We start from the raw sequence: 20,409 nt of genomic DNA, 5'->3' as shown, positions 1-20,409 counted from the left end.
TCTAAACTACATTGGTAGAAGGGGTTTTCTCACTAGGAGTTCTCCATAGACTAACAACTTCTCCCAAACCCCCCACCAAAATAAAAAAACAAAAACAAAAACAAATGACCTTATCCTGCTTAGTTCCTGTCTTAGAGGAAGGAGAAAAATTCATGATGGTTGGAATAGACTGAATTTACAGTTAACTTTGGAGGTGACTGGGCATTCAGAGATGTGGAATCTTTGTTGTTCAGGCTGTTTGCTCAGGGCCACAAACCTAGTAAGTGTCAGAATTCCAACTCAGGTCTTCTTGGCTTCAAGTCAAGGGCTTTCTATCCAAGTGGGTGGCATCATCATTATTACTGTTAATATAATTATGGTTATTATCAAATACTTATACCTAAACAGAGTTGGGAAGAAAGTACTCTAAAAATATTCTACACATGTGGATTACTTGTCACTAGATCTCAGCACTATCTACTGAGCAGGGCAGGACAAGGTGAATACTCCAATAGGGCATCCAGAATGGCTCAGAGGGGATAATCAGGCTTGCTTCCCTCAGAAAGCCTGCAGTCAAACCCTGATCAGTACAGCGCCATCCCTATCAACCGCTGACATCACCAAATGTACTGGAAGTGTTTGTTGACACATTCATTTGGCACCAACTGGTATAGCATCTGGGATCTGTACAAAGTTTAGAAACAAAAATTGCTCTTCAAAAGTAAATAAACTCATTGCAGCTTTGCCCAAAATAGGCCTCATTAGAAACTTTCCCGAGGACTTTGGTTCCTTCTTAAAAGAACAAAACAGAGCTGAGCTTGTTAAGCTGCAACTGGCAAAAAAACCCAATCTAAAAACCACCCACCCAGCTGCCAAAAGAATTCCGACCCGAGCATTCCTAATTCATAAAGAAGAGGACTAGGAAATAGATCCATGTGCAATCTGATTCATTCACATTTAAAACCCAGCTTGTTCAGAAGGAGAAGCTTTTGAGCAGAAAAATTCTCACATTTCATTATCACCCAATAAACTCCGAGAGTCCTGGCCTGCTCTGCTGATCCCTCTACATGTTCGTGCCTAATCCAGACAAATAGAATCCTTTTTCCCTACAAGCCAACTGACTTACCACATTTTGGGGCTGTTGGACAAGCTTTACCAAAGCAGGGTGGCTGTAACCTGAGAGGGAGAGAAGGATGTGATTAGAGTCCAGAAGAGCACCCAAACTTCCTTAACCTGTTTCCTTTTGACCACATACTGCCTTAGTTTGACCTCTGGCCCTCTAAATACTGTACTGAATCTCTTCTTAAGAATAAATGTGGGAAAAAATAAAAAAAAGAACAAATGTGGGATCATAGAATCATAGAGCTAGAATTAGAATTGGACAGAATCTCAACCCCTTATTCTCCATTTTACAGCTGAGGAAACTGAGGCAAACAGAAGTTAAGTGACTTTTCTAGTATCACACAGAGTCTGAGGCTGGATTTTTCCTGACTCGAGGCCCAGTGCTGTATTTCTGTCACACCATCCAGCTGACTCATTGACAGAGACTGATAGAGGCTGAGTGATTTTCCTAGAATCATGCGGCTAGTTAAGTGTCTGAGACAAGATTCTAACTTAGGGCTTGCACTCCATCCACAACTCTTCACCACCCACTTATCTCATCATGACTATTGTTGTCACCATTTGACAGCTCAGAAAGTGGAGGATCAGAGATTTAGCAAATTGTCCAAGGGTACCTTGCCGGTACACAGAAGGAGCCAACATAATTGTTTAGTGATTGGAAATCTAATTTAATTCAATTTACATTTACTGAGCTTGCCTACTATGTGGCAGCTAGGTGAAATAGTGGGTTGAGCACTGGAATTAAGGTTAGAAAGATTGAATACTGCTTCAGATAGTATGTGGCCCTGGGCAAGTCACTTAACTTCTAAAAATGGGGATAACAGCACCTACCTCAAAGGCTTTTGGGGTGGGGAAAATCAAATGAAATAACATAAGAAAATGCTTTGTAAATCTTAATAGCTTAAACACTACACTGAGATTTTTGGAACGCCCTGTGTAACAGTTGCTGTTCAGTTGTTTTCAGTTCTGACTATTTGCGGCCCCGCTTGGGATTTTCTTGGCAGAGATACTGGAGTGGTTTGCCATTTCCTTCTCCATCTTATTTTACAGATGAGGAAACTGAGTTAAGTGACTTGCTCGGGGTCACACAGTTAGTAAGTGTCTGAGGGTGGATTTGACCTTTATCTGCTGCCCCAAGGAAGTGTTACCTACTGTTATTATGTTCCCAGTACTGGGGGGGGGGGGGGGGGGGGGAGAAGCCAGATAGCTACATAAAATAAATGTAACCAGATTATAAGAACATCCCTTTTTCCATTAGCAACCTCACCTTTCCAAAGTCAAATCAACAGCTGTTTGTTGAGAATTGCCCAGAACTACATGCCCAGTTCTGTGACAGACACAACATAAGCTCCATAGGAAGACGTATTTGAACTAATGCAGAAGTAAACAGAACCAGAAAAAATGACAATGATTACCACAATGTACATGGAAACAACAAAAAGACAGAAACTGAATGCTATGTAATTGCAAAGACAAAGCTTGGGGAGGGAGAAGAGTTGTTAGTCAATAACATTTACTAAGTGTTTACTGTGTGCCAATCACTGTGCTAAATGCTAGCATATATAAGAGGCAAAAGACAGTCTCTGTCCTCAAGGAGCTTACAGTCTAATGGGGGAGACAACAAGCAAAGGTTCATCTTCCTTTCCCCCTCCTTTTTATTTTTATTTTTCCAGAGATGAAGGACTATGGGTATAGAATGTTACATATGCTGTCAGGCATGGCTGGCATGTTGACTGGTTTTGCTGAACTGCTTTTCCGCCTCTCTTTAAAAAATTTTTGTTACAAAAGATCATTTGATGGGTAAGAGGAGATGGAATATGTTTTTAAATGACAATATGAAAAAAAAGATGTGAATAAAAATCAGATTAACAGAACAATGTAAGCTCTGCAAAGGCAGGGACTATTTTTCACTTTGGTCATTGAATACTAAGTGTCTAGTATAGTGCCTTGTACATAGTAGGTATTTAATAAAAGCTTGTGAATTGAATTGTAGAGGCCAAGTAGACAACAAGATCCCTAGTCTTATGTAGCCAGCCTAACCAGGGAGAACAGGCAAAAATAGGGAAATGTTTCTCTTTTTTTGTGTGTGGGGCAATTGGAGTTAAGTGACTTGCCCAGGGTCTCATAGCTAGTAAGTATCAAGTGTCTGATTCTGGATTTGAATTCAGGTCCTTCTGACTCCAGGGTGGGTGAACAATTCTTTCATATATAAATCTTGACCACCCGAGAAAATAGTAGAAGAGATGTCAGCAAATGGTTCATGATTAATTATCAAGTGAATCAGAGAGGAACTCCGTGTTGAATATGTTTAATTCTGCCATCCTAAATTTATTTTATTTTTTTCCTTTTTTTTTTTTTTTGGGGGGATTTTGGTAAAGTGACTTGCCCAAAGTCACATGGCTAGTTTGTGTGTGTGTGTGTGTGTGTTTGTGTGTGTGTGTGTGTGTGTGTGTGAAGTGTCTGAGGTCGGATTTGAACTCAGGTCCTCCTGACTCCAGGGCCAGTGCTCTATCCACTGTGCCACCTAGCCGCCCCCTGCCATCCTAAATTTACTATCAAAATCAGATTCCTTTTAAAAATATACCTGGGCTGACCAACATCATGGTTATTTTAAACCCTCCCTGGCAAGATACTACTGATCTTTGTGGATTTTCTGAATGACTGAAAACAACCTCTCCACTTTGTATTTCTCTACCCAATTAAGTCCCTTTCCTCTTGCTTTAATTTCATCTGCATGCCTTATTTTCCATTAGTATCACTAACCAGAGACATTTATATATTATATCAAGAAAAAACCTCTATTTGCTGAAAAATGCAATAAAGGGGGAAAAATCCATCTCCTTTGATATATACTGCTTGTGTGACCTTGGGTAAGTCATTTAACTTCTTTAGGTTTTAGTTCCTTCATTTGCAAAATGAAGGGGTTGGGCTAGATGGCCACTAAGGTCCCTTCCTGCTTTAGACCTATGGCTCCCATGATCTCTCCTAGCCTCTCATTTTATAAGAGGACTGTGAGATCAGAGAAGGTAGGAGACTTACCAAATGTCACAAAGCAAAGTAGCAGTCCTTATCATCTCACTATTCATTGGACATTTATTATTAGCTTTGGATTATTATCTTACATTTTAATGTATATTACATAAAATCACAGGTAGAGAGCATGAAACATTCTTAAAGATTATTTTACTCAGCCTCCTTATTTAGCAGATGAGGAAAATGAGGTTCAGGGATGAGAAAGAAGCTGAGAATAACACCCACATTCACTGACTCCAAATCAATGTTCTGTAAATTGCCAGGCTTCATATGCCTCCTATGCTTCCCCAATTAGACCTGCAGTTCTGTGAGAGCAGAAGCCATGCCTTATCTCCCTTTGTATCCATCACACTACTGAGCACAGTCCTGGGTTCACAGAATAGGAACTAAATGTTTACTGATGATGAGGAGAAAACTACGGCCCTGAGATTAAGTAACTAGTCAAATGTCACATGACCCAATTAATTCATAGCAAAGCTTGAACCGGAAGCCAAGTCTTCCTGCTTCCAGTTCTGTACTTTTTCCAGTGGGCCATTTTAATGGGAAACAAAATAGTTTATTTTTGGCATTTTTTGGAAAACTCAACAATAAGCCAGTATGCAGACTGGATTTAAGATCATTCAGGGCAGAGATTTTTTTCATTTTTGTCTTTGTATACTCATGACTCAGTACATTGCCTGACACATGGCAGGAACTCATTAAAAGCTTGTTGAGACTGTCTCAGCAACATCATTGGATCTGGGATTCCAGGACTTGGGTTCAAGAGCTTGTTCTGCATCTCTATAACCTTATACAGGTTTTTTCACCTCTTTAGGCCTCAGTTTCCTTCTTTGCAAAAGGAAAACCAGAAGGTTTCCAAGATTCCTTCTAGCACTAAATTCTATGGACCCTAATTCTGGGGAACATGACAGTTCCTGTGCCATGGTCCAGGAATAATCCCCAGCTGGGACACCTACTCTTCTTTTACCCTCTGAGCTAAATTTTTTCCAATTAATTAATTTATGAGTGCTGAAATATAGGGCTAAACTCCATTTTCCCTCATTTCAGATTCATACCTGATCACATGACAAGTCAACCTCATTTCTTAGGAGAAAAGGAAGAGAAAGGGGAGGAAGAAAGAGGCCCAGGGTTAGAACTTTCTAGTCACTTTAGAAAGGAGCTTTCTGGTTTGGGGATTTTTCTTTTCTTTTCTTTCTTCTTCTTCTTTTTTTTTTTTTTTTTGCAGGAAGCCTCTTTTTGGCTAAAGGTCTTTCCAAATTAATCCCTTATCTCTCTGCTCAGGCAGTTAGTGGGGCTTCTCTGTCTTGGCTGATAAGTGTGCTCTGGTGAAGAAGTGTCCTATTAAATCCCAAAGGGTGCATAATCTAGTTGTTTGATTCAAATTGTTCTTCTGGTTTCTATAGTAAAGATACAGCTGAGACCCTGATCTGAGATCAGAAAACCCATAGTCACCTGGCGCTCTTAATGTCATTTTACTCTCTTTGCTTTTTATGGATGATCATGCCTCCAAAGTGAAGGCCACGATCAGTTTTTCCAAGCTATGTCCAAAGCGTCATCAAAATCCATTTTGCAGTTTCTCTCTCCTAATACATTTTATATTTATATTGTACTTTTCCATATAAAACAAAGTGACATTCCCTGTATTATCTCATTTGTACCTCATAACAATCTTGTGCATTATAGGTGTTATCTTCTTTTTATAGATGGGGAAACTAAGGCTCTGAGAGGGTAGATGACTTGGGCACACAGTGAGTGGTAGAGGTTGGGTTTGAGTCCAGAGCATCTTATCCATGATACCAAGCCTGGAGGGTGAATGGCCTCAGCCAAAAAATCATAGGATTCAGAGTTAGGCGGGACCTAAGAGGTGACCTAAAACGCCCACTGTCATTCTTGACAGGAGGTGGAGACAGAAAGAAAAGGACTTATGCCCATGTGGTCTTAGATAAGTCACTTAACTTCTGTGAACCTCATCTGCAAAATGAAGGGCTTGAATAGATGACTTCTAGGGTCCAGTCCACCTCCAGCTCCATCCTCCTCCCAGCTCTAAAAGCCCGACTGATGATTCACCCAAGATCACCAAGGAATAAGTCATAATGTTGTTATCCCTATTTGTGATGGCAGCTGGGGGCAAATGAGGAATTCCCTGGGTCATCCCAGCAAGGACGTCTCCATCACTCTGGCTACACTGTTAGAAGATGGAGGTTTGGAGAGTGTTAGAGATTTGCCCAAAATTCTGTAGCTAGTAAATAGCAGAAGCATGGCTATCCTCTATAGACTCAGCTTGAAGATCTCCAGTGAAGGATTCACTGCTCAACAGTGCCCATCTCCCTATTGCATAGCTCCAATTATTGGCATGTTTCATTTTACATTGAGCTGAAATCTGTTTCCCTATAATTTATATCTGCTGATCCTAGTTCATAGGCACATAGATTTAGAGTTGGAAGGAACCTTAGAGGTAATCTAAGCCAGTGGAGTCAAACTCAGATACAAAGGGCCCCCAAACCTTACATAAGGATCCCTGTGGGCCATGTATCACTTAGAAAACCACATTAACATTATGCTCTTCTTTTTAAAAAAATTATTTTGCTATATTTCCAAATTGCATTTTAATTTAATTCTGGCAGCAGGATTGGCAGTGCATCTCTGATCTTGGCCACCCCTTCATTTTACAGATGCGGAAACTGAGGCATGTAGTGATAAAGGGAATTGTAAAAGTTCACAGATAGTTCTGGTGGCAGTGCTGGGACTTGAACTCAGGTCCTCTAACTATATCCCATGTTCTTGCTGCCCTCTAGGAGAAAAATTTAAAGCTTTTACAATGACTAGAATACTTCTCTTGGCTACATGGATTGTGTCTAGGCATAAGTAATGAAATGTGAACTTGAGGGGTTTATAACAATTAATTTAAGCAGCCTTATTTCTGTGAGCAAAGTTATTTGGTGCTTTGGATAGCGAAGGATAAAGCTAAATGGCTTGAACAAAACCTGGTTTGTCTCTGTTACTAACTTACTTTGTGACCTTGGCCAAGCCGCTTTCCTTCTCTGGGCCTCTGTTTTCTCATCTAGAAGTAAGGGGGTTAATCTAAGAGATTTGTAATTTCCCCTATATGCCTAACAATCCATGATTTTATTAAATGAACATTTTGTTCTCAGTCTTTGGATCTTGAGAAGCAGATGGTACTTAGGGGAAAATACTAGAATTGGAAATGAAAAGCCCCAGGGTCAAAATTTAGGTCAGGTCTTCCAGTGAGAAAACGAACCGTCCCCATGTGTGGGCATGCATGTGCACACATCTACATGGCCCTTCCTTTCAAGGATGTTCTGAGGATCAAATGAGATGATGGATATGAAAGCCCTATGGAAAGTAGAAGACCCTATGCAAAGCTATCTTTGTCTGTTCCTTCCTAGGCACTAGAGCTCCAACCTGGCATGATGCGGCATTGCCTTCCAATCTTCTATGTAGTGGTCTGGACAAAGTTCCGAGGATGAAAATGAGTCTATCTGGAGGCAAATCTAGTTGGAGATTTGAATACAAAGGTATCAAGAAACTGAGGGGTAACCATGCCTGCTCAACCTTCCCATCAGGTGTTCCCCAAGTCATTGTGCATGGTCTCAAAAAGTTTTATATAAATGATGCTTAATTATATTTGAAAGGACTCAATGGTTCTTGAAAACAGTTTGTTTCTTATGTTTTGACTCAACAAAAGACCAGAGCACCCCAAAAATGGAATGGTCTACTTCAGGGGTACAGAATCTGTGGCCTCAAGGCCACATGTGATCCTCTAGGTCCTCAAGTGTGGCCCTTTGACCGAATCCAAACTTCATAGGACAAATCCCCTTAATTAAAGGATTTGTTCAGTAAAATTTGGACTCAGTCAAAACGTCACACCTAGAAGGCCACATGTGGCCTCAAGACTGCAGGTTCCTCACCTTTGGTCTACTTCAATAAATAATGAGTACCCCATCACTAGAAGTGTTCAAACAGAGTGAGTGACCAGTTGTCAGAGTCATTGTATAAGTAGGTCATGTTTCAGGTAGGGGTTGGACCAAATGACTTTTAAGGTTTCTTCCAACTAAGGGTAGATCTGAAAGAGAGCTTGAAAATTCACTCAGTCCCTATTTTCTACTATTGAATCAGACAAATCTAGAGCTTTAGATTTGGAGTGAGATGACTGAATTCAAATCCTATCTTTACCAATTATTGCCTTTGTGACCTTGGGTAAGGCCATTTGAGAATAAAGACTATCTTTTTTTTTTTTTTTTGCCTTTCAGAGGGCAATTGGGGTTAAGTAACTTGCCCAAGGTTACATGGCTAGTTTTTTTGTGTGTTGTTAAGTGTCTGAGGCCAGAACCGAACTTGGGTCCTCCTGACTTGGGGGCCGAAGCTTTACTTACTGCACCACCTGCCGCCCAGGATAAAGACTATCTTACTTTTTGCTTTTGTATCTCTACTATCTAGGGCAGTGTTTGGCACAGAACAGAGACTTAATAAATGCTTATTGAGTGACTGACATCATTTAACCTTTTTAGGCCTCAGTTTCCATCTCTATAAAAAAAAATGTTGGCCTGTTAAGGTGGGCCCTTTCAAGCTCTAAATCTATGATCCTATAGTGGAAGTTATTTGCAAACTGGAGAAGAGATTAATTTAAAAGAATTCAACTCAATGGACTGAGTTTTTAAAACAGAAGAAATTCATAAACAGTTGAATCTACAAGTTTTACAAAGACCCAAGCACCCTCATGGGGTGGATTCTTGTGAAGAAATTTGCAGCAGTTGCCACGTCATCTCATTTTCTCTACTTGGTAGCTCCTTATTGTCTAATCATCTTTTGATGGCAAGCAAATATGTTTGAGGTAATGTCCTCAATAAATGCAGGAGCTGGAAGGCAAAGTTAGTCTCAGGAGGAATATCTTCAGGCCATTGTGGGGGTGTAATGGTGAGTAGGAGGATAGCCAAAGATGATCACTGCCATCATCACCCTGTGTTATCTCTGAGGGCACATGCTTCATCAGCTCTCCAGCCTACAGGTCTTTAAATTTAGCAGGGAATCAATTGAAAAAAAAATGTTTAAAAAGCACTCAATAACCCCAAAGCAAGTCTCCCAGCTGCAATTGACATCACAGTTTCCTGGAGCTAAATGCATTTCCATATGAGACCTGCATATCATATTTTAGTTGGGCCCTTCAGCAATAGCAAGGCAAGCTTATAAAATGGGAAACTAAAGAGTGAAACTCAGGATCAGGGATATGACTGCAGTAAGGGGGTATCAACTAGATCAACGTATTTGTGCAGAATTAAGAAGCCAAAAGAAAGGTCAAATTCGATACCCATCTTCTTTTTTTCCCTTCAGGTTTCAGAAGGCTTTATGGATTATTTATAGGGTGTCACATAATACACAAAATCAACCTAATATGAAGTTACATGTAAGTTTAAGTGAAATCTGAACCCTGTATCTAAACCCTACAAATTTGAAAATTTGCATATGCATAATACCAAAGAAACATGACTATTCAACCTTTACTGTAGCTAAATGATTTGCTCAATTGGACCAGCCAGACCTAGGATTTAATTATTTTAGCACCTAATCCAGAGCTCTTATCAATTTGTTGCACTGAATTAAATTTACATATTTAATTGAATTTCAGTTGTTTAACAAACATGTTTGTTAAATATGTTTAGTCATATCAAGGTAGGTCTCTGCCGGTGTTATCTAGCTTAAATGTCAGGTTTTTGCTTTCTGGAGAGCATGTCTTTAATTTGCTTTATATACACTTAATAAAGTTAATCACAGTCATAGTGATGGACGTGTATTAAGACTCCTTTGCTGCCATTGAGAGAGCTCAGGGATTTGTCTCAAGTCAACCAGCTTAGAAAGAGACCTGAATAATCTGCAAAAAAAAAATTATTAGTTTCTGGTAAATAATGAAATATTTTCCTTCATCAGTGTAATGAGATTGTAAATTTTTAAGATCTTCCCTGCCCCTAGGCTAAAGTGCACTTGGAGCCTGGGGTGGGAGGCTTGTTTTTCAGTAGATACTTTTTGATTGGCCAGTGGGTCCAGAAGGTTGTTACATTCTCTGAGCCAGGAGCAGGCTATATAAACCCTGATTTGAGGCTTTGTTTTGGGGCTCACTTTGAGAAGTGTTCTGTGATTTGATCAGATGAGACTCTGGGAAGCCGTTGTTGAGAGCCCCCCAGCTTTGAAAAAGTCAGATATTGATTTGGTATGGATGTAATGGTTGGACAGTTTGGAAATCTGTCTACTTGATCTGTTTCTCTGTCTTGATAATTCTGTCTGTATACTCTGAAGTTCGGGGTGCTGACTTTTTTCCCCTGAACTAGGTAAAGGATATATGCTTGACTGATTAAAGTAAGCTTGTTAACCCATTTTGAGTTGCTTTCCTTTATCAAAGCAGATCCAAGAATCTGTGTTGGCATCCACCCTGGGGATGCTGGGGTGCTTGCTGCTGCAATCAGTAACAGAGCATGCATATGAACTGTTTTTCAGTAGCTGAACTGGTTATACCTTCACGTGTTCCCCCTTGTGAGCACTGATGCCCATCTTTTGTGAAACTTACCTATGGGAAGGGAGGAAATTTGAGAATAAAGATCCAACATCCGGTTGCCATCCACATCCACCAGGTAGTTTCCTCGACTCTCATTGTAGTTGCAGAAGAAATGAACGGATTCTGCATTCTTTCAGAAAAAGAGAGAAACTGATTCAGGCTTATCACAACCTCGGAGCTTCAGGTCCATCCAAAGTCAACCTTGTATTTTTTTTAATTGGTAAAAAAAGGTCATTAGAACAATTTCTGTTCTAATCAATGAATTTTAAAGAAGAGGACATGGTTTTACCGCACAAATCCAAAATGGATGCTGGGCAATGTTCTCCCCCAAGAGGTTGAGTGCAGTCTAAACATTTAATAACTAAAAACTGTATTCATACTTTTGAGACACCCTGTAATATACAGCCTACATTCAAATATCATGCATAGCTACAGGTCTTTCAGATTCTTCCTGCATTTAGTCTAAAACACAGCAGACTGTACCAGATACACAAGAGAATCCCTTAGAAGGATGGTAGACTCTCTTTAGGTAAGTAGAAAATAATCTCAAAGTCTTAGTTCCTACTTGCAAACCCAGTTAAAGCTGACATATAAATAAGTGTATCAAAAATGCCACACTGGAAAGTGTCGGTGGTTATTCTATTCCAGTGTCTGGCTCTTATAGGGATGAGACCATGGCAGCTACTCTTCTCTGAAGGTTATTTATATCCCTAGAAAACCCCTAATTTACAAATGTGATATGTCTCTATGACCCCATGGATTTATATATACTTCAAATCTATAGTTAATCTAAAAGGAAGCAAATGAGTGTATGTAGTTGCTAAAATTTGCCTCAGAATGAATCGGGTCAAAACAAACACCAAGAGTCAAATGCCTCCTTTTTATTTTTATAATAGTAAAACTTTGTGCATTTGTTTTTTAATTTAGAAACAGATGACTCCATTCTGAAGCATAGATGAGACATCCCAGTATATGCGGTATATGTGGGATTGGGGGAGGGAGAAGGGGACAGAGTGGTTAGAAAGCATCAGAATTCTGGAAGCAACATCTGATATAAGTGCATATAAGAGAACAAGCAGGGACATAGATGTAATGACCTTGTGACACAAGGTATCATCACTGAGTCCTTTTGGTGTTCTCTCTGCCCAAGACCTCAGGCAGATGCATGGCCCAGCCTAGAAGACAACTTTCTCATGAATAATCAAATCCTTTGTTTTACCAGTGAACACCAAGAAAGGACACTTAGGAACACGCCCTAGTCCTGCTTCTCCCCTAATCAAACTACTTTGCCACAGAGAAAATTTCCCCTGACTTTCTTGCTTTCACCTCCTTCAAGAATACACAGTTTTAAAATCAGTCTTCACATAACAGGTCAGTCTCAAACAGGAGTCAAAAGGTTGTGGCTCTCTCTGCATTTCTTTGCTTGCTTGTGGGCAGGCTCAGAGTGAAAGACAGGCTGGGACCCTCACTGGGGCTGGTGGCAGGAGCTGCCATCCTTTTGTCCCAACACATCAATTATCCTGACTCCCTCCAGCAAGGAGCATTTGAAAAAGTAATTCAATAAGCATATGGTCAAATTTTAAATTTAGCAACATGAAATTTTGCGCAAAAATTGGATGGTTCATGGACAGTTTACCTGAATTCCGTTCAACTGCTTCATTAATTCCTGAAAGCAAAAACCAAAACCATTATTGAAGAAAACTGAAATGAATCAGGACTTTTATTAGGAAACGGTACATCACTTTTCTGACTTTATCAGGAGAAAAGACAGTTTGTATAAAACAATTCAATAGCCAACTTAACCCACCAATGAAAAGTAGTTACAGAAGTTTCAGGGAGGAAGGATGAGGATTTGAGAAAATTAGTATTAACTAGGAATCTGTGCCAAATGGATCTTCTGTTAGGTAAGGTTTTTTACACCCAACTTAAAATGGGGGGAAAAACTAAGGGGGAGGGGACATAGACAAGGAAAACAGTTTCCAGAACTACCTTGTTCATGACAAAGAACACAGTGTAGTCACCCAGGAGAAATTCTTTCTTATTTTGACCCCTTTAGAGCTGGGTGGCAGGGGTGGGGGTGGGGAGACAGGTTACTGGGTCTCTAGGCTTTAGACCTATTTTAGAAACACATCCAGCCCTACTATCCTTGCAGGTTCAAAAGTTATCTTTAGATAACTTGCACATGTCAGAATTGTTATGGAAACTGTTAATCTTCTGCTCATAAGGGTATTGGCCTTCAACTATAAGGTCTTTTGGCACACAGATCTAGAGCCAAAAGGACCTCAGAGGCCACGTGGTACAGCCATCTCATTGCAGGGATGAGGAAACAAACCTGAGGAGATTAGATGAACTGTCCAAAGTATATATACAGGTAAGTAAGATTCTGAAGCAGGATTTGAATTCAGGCCCTCTGACTATAGAGCCAATACTCTTTCCATTGTACTGTGTTCCTCCCATTCAACCACTGAGCATGGCTAAATGTTCTACTCTGGTGATTGGAGCATTTAGGAAGAAGCAATTACACATAGACTACCTAAAAGATAGGGGCATATCAAATCTACCCCTGCTACCATTCAGGGAGCTCAGGTCAAGTAGCATTTGTGATAGGTGAACAGGTAGATAAGGACAGAAGGGACAAAAGTCTTCTGGACTGGGGCCAATAGCTACAGCCTTCTCCTCAGTCAAATCTTTTATCATAGCTGTCACTCAACAAGGATTAGGTGAGTAGGCCTCCAGACACATCTTAAGTGCTTGCAGCTAACAAACAAAAACCTGATAAGCCTGAGCTTCCTCTGCTTTGGTTTTCCCCCTTCCATTCTGCAGTACAGAGGCTAATACTGGGGGGATTGAAGCAAAGGAATTGGATGATACACAACCTAAGGAAAGTCCATGAACAGAGGAGAGTTGACTATAATTGACAAAGTCAAGATGCAAGGGAGGAAACCCTCAATTTGTCCTTCAACCTCATTAGTTTATGATTCCAACACTGAATTATTTATGTTTATTTATTATTTATGTTTTTTGTTGCATTGGACCCGGGGTAAAAAGGGATGGGAGCTGGCTATCAGATGATAAGGTGATCTACTGAAAACTGGCCCTATCTTACATTCAACACCTCTACACAGGCCACCCTGCAGGTAGCTGACACTACAGGTGGTTATCATTCCTCTTGCCTCACAGGTCTCATGCTCTCCTCTTCACTCCCAATTCACACATGCCGGATATGGTCAACTTACTCTAGATCTAGGTCCAGGGACTTCAGTCTTCATCAGAGGTCCATCGTAATCAAAGTCAACATCAATTTTGGCTGCTGCTTGGCTGATAGATCTGCATCCTACATGAACAATAATAAAATCACAAGAGACCATTGTAACACATTCAACAACCATTTACAGTTAACCTAAGGCTTCATAAATCAGAGAGTGCCTTTGAGAATGGGGTGAGAGGAGCCTAAGAGATGTCATAGCATTTGAAAAATGAACTGAAGAACCAACCTGTAAAATAGTCATTCTCTTTCAACATTCTTTTTAAAATTTAAAAAGTTTCAATTAAGAAATGTTTATATTATTTCTCCTTCTTCCCCCAATCAAAACAAAACAAAACAAAAATTCTTGTAGCAAATATACACAGTTAAGCAAAATAAATTCCCACGTCGGTCATATCCAGAGATGTTCTTCATTTTGAACTCTCAGTTCATCACTTCTCTGCAAGGAGGTGACTTCTTGATCTTCAAACTTATTATCTTGGTTTGGGAAAGGGTTTTAGATCATCTAATCCAATCTGTAGGTGAAATAAGAATCTCTTCTACAATAAATCCAGTGAGTGGTCTTCCAGTTTCCATTTGAAGACACATACTGCTTGTGTGAACTTGGACAAATTACTTATCTTGCTGGGCTTCAGTTTCCCCATTTGGGAAATGTGAGACTTAGACTAGGTGGCCTCCAGGTTCCCTTAGAGTCATAATCCTATGACTTTAGAAACACACAATTTATGTCATTGCTTCTGATGCTCCAACCAAAAGATTTTCTGTTGATGGTAAGATTCTTTAAGCATTCTTAAACACAAGGAACACCACAAGCCTATTTAGTGAAACCAACAACAATGCAAAGGAAATTGGTCTAATTATAATGATTACTCAAAATATATTGTTGATATTCTATACATGTGTAACCAAAAAAGGAGACAAACTGGCCACATAGCAAAAATGAAGGACAAAAAATAGCCTTATGCCTTAGAGATGTTAAAAGAATAAACCCTAGAGACACTAACTCCCCTATAGAAAATTTTATGAAAAAAATTGATATTAATGCCCACCATCCACCATTATTCCCATACTTCCATGATATTGAATCTTGAAAATCTTCTCTTTGTTCATAGCCTCTTATCTTTCTAAGCTTATTCTTTAACCTCATTGTGACTTCTGGGCCTTCCATCCCTCCTTGCCTTTTCAGTCCATTCTGTTCTCCCTTTTGTTCCTTCACGGTTTTGACTCTATATGGTTGACAAGTTCAGTAATATGTTGTTCTCTATCTTTGAGTTTTTATCCCTCCTCCCTATTTTATCACCATTTAGGCCTTGCCAAACTCCAGCCTCAGTTTACCTCTCACGAGCTTCTCTGCTCCTACTTAAATATATTAAACAGCACCATAGAAAGTCAAAAAGGACTATGCTTACTGAACCCACAATAAAGTCAGCTTAGTGTTCTCTCCCTGTGTTTTATTGTATTCACTGAATTTCTTCTATTTACTTATCTCTACTCATGTATTACCTCCCTTGTCTAATGTAAGCTCCTTGAAATCACAGGCTGTTCCTAGCTCTTAATGAATAGGGCGTTGTGCATAGTAGGCACTTACTAAATGCTTATTGAATTGAAGGGAAGACTTACACATGGTGAATTGTGGGGGAGTTAACACTTAGCAATGGTGAGGGGGACACCCACAGTACTGACATCACAGATGTACCAGAGACCCCTACTATCAGGCACCCTTGATTCTCTCAGGAGTCAAATCTACCTCCCAAGACTTTTATAAGGATCAAATGAGATACATTTGTAAAGAGTGTACTTAGCATGGTGCCTGGCACATAGTAGGTGCTTCATAGATGTCTGCTTGCTTTCTTCTTCCTTCCCTCCTTTCTACTCCCCTTTCTCCTTTCCCTCCCTTTCCTCCTTCTTACTTCCTTTCTCTTTCTTTCTTTCTTCCTTTCTTTTTCTTTCCTTCCCTCCCTCTCTCTTTCTTCCTTCCTTTCTCCATCCCTTTCTCCAAAATAGATAAAAGTTTTATGAGACTGTCATTCAACAAATCAGCAGATGTTGTTCATCCTTCAGTTTTTTTTTTTTGCTTTTTGGAGGGCAAATGGGGTTAAGTGACTTGCCCAAAGTCACACAGCCGGTTTTTGTGTTGTGTCTGAGGCCCAATTTGAACTCAGGTCCTCCTGACTCCAGGGCCAGTGCTCTATTCACTGCGCCACCTAGCTGCCCCTGATCCTTCATTTTTGAAAAGGACCAAAATCATCAGATAGACAAAAAAGAAATCACCTGCCAGTAGCCCCAAAATAATTTAAAAAACCCCCACAACTTAGATAATTATCTTCCTCAAAAATAAAACAAAAGTGAGTGAGAAAGAGGGAGAATTGATTTGCAGCTGAACAATACCAAACTCAGATGACAATAACATATTTAATTTATACTTCAATTTCCATGAACAAGATAATTCTTAGGGATACCAAATAAGATATTCAAATGAACCACACAATGCAATAGTACATATCCTAATAAATGTAGAAAATTGAACACCTGCCTTATTTTAGTCCATGAATAAGCACATTTTTTTTAACATTGGAGGTAATTTTTTTTAAAGAGTATTTGAAGACAAGTGATTTGCTTATTGCATTCCTTCCACCCATGAAAGCTGCAACCCTCCTCTGCTCTGGTAGGTAGATGATCTTTACGAGTTACTAGGAACTAAGATTTCTCAACCCAGCAATCACTAGGCTGGTCCTCGAATGCAGACTGTACTTGACCAATCCTCAAAGCCTTCCTAGCTTGGTAGGAATTGTGAGAATTTGAAGTCTGCTGGCATAGATAGCCTTTGAGAACCTGGTATCACCTTGGGATGGTAAGGGGTAGGAGTGGGAAATTAGTTATTTTATTCAAATAGTTAAGGTTATGAAAAATATTGTGACTTTTGTATTAGAGCATTCATCCCAACCTTCACTATTCTTGTTAATTTTTGAAGTCATAAAAACTATTTTTATTCTAAACTTAACAAGATGTAAATAAAACAGGCATTTCCACATATACGGTAGAACAAAAGAGATATTTTTACATAAAAATGTGTAAATTGTTCTTCATTTCAAGTGTATCCCCCAAATTTTAATAGCTTAAAACTGTACTTAAACTTTTGGGATACCCTCTATAAGTTCAATCTATGAATCTATACTACTTGTCTGTGCTTCTTCCTGGCCTTCTATTTACTTCCACAAGTTTAAAAAAATGCCCAAATGATTCTTATTTTCTTTCTCTCTTTCATACCTTGTTTCTATCCTGCCCTGTATTCCTAACCCTGGTCTCCCCACTGGAAAAAGAAAAACAAAACCCTTGTAATGAATGCATAAGAGTTACACAAAGTAAATCCCCACATTGGCTCTGTCTGGAACTAAGCCTTATTCTAGTTTGAGGTCATCAGCTTTCTGTCCAGAGGGGGTAGCATCACTCATCTAGAATCATAACCAGTCACTGCATTGTTCAAGACTTTTCAAATCTCTCAACGTTATTTTTCTTTTTAATGCTGTTATGTACATTTTTCTCCTGCTTACTTCACTCTATATTAGTTCACATGTTTTCCTTTCTCTGAAAGGATTCACTTTGTCATGTCATATTTGCAAGAATATACCATCATATTCCTATGCTATAGTTTGTTCAGCCACCCCAATAGATGGGGAATAGTTTCTAGTTCTTTATTATTATATGAAGAACTGCAATAAATGCTGTAATACATATAGGTCTTTTCCCTCTTTCTTTGATGTCCCCAGAGTGTAGGCCTAGAAGTGTTATCACTGGGTCAAAGGAAATTCCTAGTTTAGTATCTTTTGTTAAATTCTACCTGCAGAAACCAGAGATTTATTTTCTGATAAAGTAAGTAACCCATAATGACTTTACAGAAATATTGAACAGAGGAGACTCAGAAACAAGCAAAATTTCCTTGCAGGTTACTAACTTACCTTGCTTTTTCCTCCTTCTCAAATAAGAGACCAATCTGGTCTTCCCTTCTTTCTCTAATAATATAGAGCCAGAAAACAAACAGTAACATAATAGCTCACCATATAATTTCAAATTCATAAAATCATGGAAAATTAAAATGGGATAGAACCAACAGTAAGAAGTCATTTGACTTAATCACCTCACCAACATGGGAATTCTTCAACTACACCCTAGATACATGGGTGTCATCTAGATTCTGTCTTGATACTTGTAGTGATAGAGAACTAGTGGTGAGTGTTTAACAGTCAGCTCTCAGAAACAAGACACACTTTTAAGTTTCATTTGCATTATTAATATTTTTCTCCATCACTTTCTTAATTCTAGACAATCAACAAAGCAAAATAAAACAAAAGAAAAGCCTTGGTTTGTATGTTTGCAATTTCTGAGGTGCAAATGCTCACACTTGATATTTAACAATCAGCTTGCTAGGAATAACTGGTTCTAGCATATCCCTGAAGAGAACATATTTTCCAATGTGGCCTCTTGGGAGAACATTTTTTCCCTTGGATTGAGCCAAAATAATCCTTATAATTTTTTTCTTTTTGTTCCTAGTTCTGGTCTTGAAAGTAACATAGGCAACATCAGGAGTGACTGGTTATGATTCTAGATGAGTGATGCTACCCACTTCTGGACAATTATAGGCAGGTCTTTTGCCTGTTTTTGTAGCCTGTGAGCTGAGAATGGTTTTTACATTTTAAAATAAAATCTTATTGCATTTTTAAATGTAAAGGCAATTCTTAACTCCCAGGCAGTACAAAAATAGACTGCAGGCCCGATTTGATTCTCAGCAAATTGTGACCCTTGGCTATATTCTCCCCTGCATAACAGCTATCTTTCAAACATCTTCTCTTTTTCAGGCTCAACATTCCAAATTCATTCTATTCTGTCTCAGATGATATGGCTTCAGACTTCTCAGTGTTCTGGTTACCCTCCAGATAAAATGTTAACAGGTGACCAAAGAATAATAATCCACAGATTCAGGGCATTTTGCTCACTCTCTAGATCAATGTTTCTTGTTATTAATACGGTCTATTATGCTGATAGTTTTCCTGAAACTGAACAAACTCTACATTCTTGGTATATATTCAACTTAGTCAGAGTATATAATCTTTGTAATATGTTGTAGTCTCTGTGTTAATATTATATTAAAAAATTTTGTGCATCGATGTTCCCTGGGGATATTGGTCTCTAGTCTTATTTCTCCATTTTTTTTGGGAGGCGATCAGGCTTAAGTGACTTGCCCTAGGTTCACACAGCTAGTAAGTGTCTGAGGCTGCATTTGAACTCAGGTCCTCCTGACTCCAAGCCTTGTACTTTATCCACTGCACCACCTAGCTGCTCCTCTCCATTTCTGGGGGAGAGAGGGGGAGGATAAATGGACCTTTTTTTAATGTGATAAACAGTATATATTTAAAAGCAACAGCCAGAATCATATGTAATGGGGAAAAGTAAAGGCTTTTCCAAAAAGATCAGAAGTAAAACAAAGATGCATAGTATCACTGCTACTCTTTGAATAGTGTTAGAAATGATAGGTTTAGTAGTAAGACAAGAAACTGAGGGAATAAGCAGTTATTCAGTGCCCTACCAATCAAACTACTAAAAGATTACTTTATAGAGCTAGAAAAAAATAATAAATTCAACTTGGAGGAACAAAATATGAGGAATCTCAAGGGAATTAAAGGAAAAAAAGTGGGAAGGAAGGGGCCTAGTAGTATGAAACATCAAACTGTACTATAAAGAAGTAAAGTGTTAAGAACTAGAGAGGTTGATAGTTAAATAGTGTACAAAAGCAAATGAACACAGTAGCTTAGGATATGATAAGCTGAAGTGGCCCAGCTTTTAGGGAATTTTCTAGGAAGATTGAAAGCAACCTGTCAGAAATCAGGTGTAGACAAATAATCTCACACTGCATACCATCAAAACCTCTAAATGGATATGGAACTTCAACCAAAAAAGGATGACCGTCACAAACAATTTGAAGGACCAAGGGAAAAAATTATCTTATAGATCTATGGCTAGGAGATAAGTTCATGACCAAATGGGGATAAAGAGGATCAAAGAAGATCAAAGATGGAAAATTTTTATTACATGTAATTAAAAAGTTTTTGTACACAACCAACGCAGCTAAAATTACAAAGATATCTGAGGGGGAAAAATCTTCGTAGCAAGTTTGATAAAGGTTTCATTTCCAAGATATATAAGGAACTCTTTCAAATTTAAAAGAATAAAAGAAATTCCCAGTTGATAATTGGTTAAAGGATATGAATAGGTAATTTTCTAAATGAAAAATCCAAGATACCTATAATCATATAAAATGCTTCAAATCACTAATAATTAGAGAAATGCAAATTAAAGAAATTCTGACATTTTATCTCACATCTGTCAGATTGGTAAAGTTGATCAAAAAAAGGAAAATAATAAATATTGAAGGGGCTTTGGCACATTTATT

General features: G+C 38.8%; 1 protein-coding gene and 1 long non-coding RNA gene across 7 annotated transcripts in view; one reads left to right on the top strand and one right to left on the bottom strand.

Moving 5' to 3' along the window:
- The window catches only part of LOC138159323 (uncharacterized), a 32,796-nt gene extending 24,695 nt beyond the window's left edge, over window positions 1-8,101 (top strand). Inside the window, exon 3 of the long non-coding RNA XR_011167864.1 lies at window positions 7,542-8,101. This is a non-coding gene — a long non-coding RNA (uncharacterized lncRNA). The remainder of the gene's footprint in view (window positions 1-7,541) is intronic.
- The window catches only part of ABAT (4-aminobutyrate aminotransferase), a 138,561-nt gene that overhangs the window by 30,244 nt on the left and 87,908 nt on the right, over window positions 1-20,409 (bottom strand). For all 6 annotated transcript variants that reach the window (XM_069085496.1, XM_069085482.1, XM_069085512.1 and 3 more), the window contains 4 exons: window positions 13,936-14,033; window positions 12,336-12,365; window positions 10,712-10,829; window positions 1,106-1,155 (listed from right to left, as the gene is read on the bottom strand). In XM_069085496.1, coding sequence (XP_068941597.1) covers window positions 1,106-1,155; window positions 10,712-10,829; window positions 12,336-12,365; window positions 13,936-14,033 — 296 coding nt within the window. The remainder of the gene's footprint in view (window positions 1-1,105; window positions 1,156-10,711; window positions 10,830-12,335; window positions 12,366-13,935; window positions 14,034-20,409) is intronic.

This window comes from Petaurus breviceps, unplaced genomic scaffold, assembly GCF_028583685.1.
Source record: "Petaurus breviceps papuanus isolate PSGF00001 unplaced genomic scaffold, PetGlider_PUasm1.0 118, whole genome shotgun sequence".
Lineage (NCBI taxonomy): Eukaryota > Metazoa > Chordata > Mammalia > Diprotodontia > Petauridae > Petaurus > Petaurus breviceps.
Note: the sequence above shows the minus strand (reverse complement) of the source record. Positions and strands in the feature narration are given on the sequence as shown.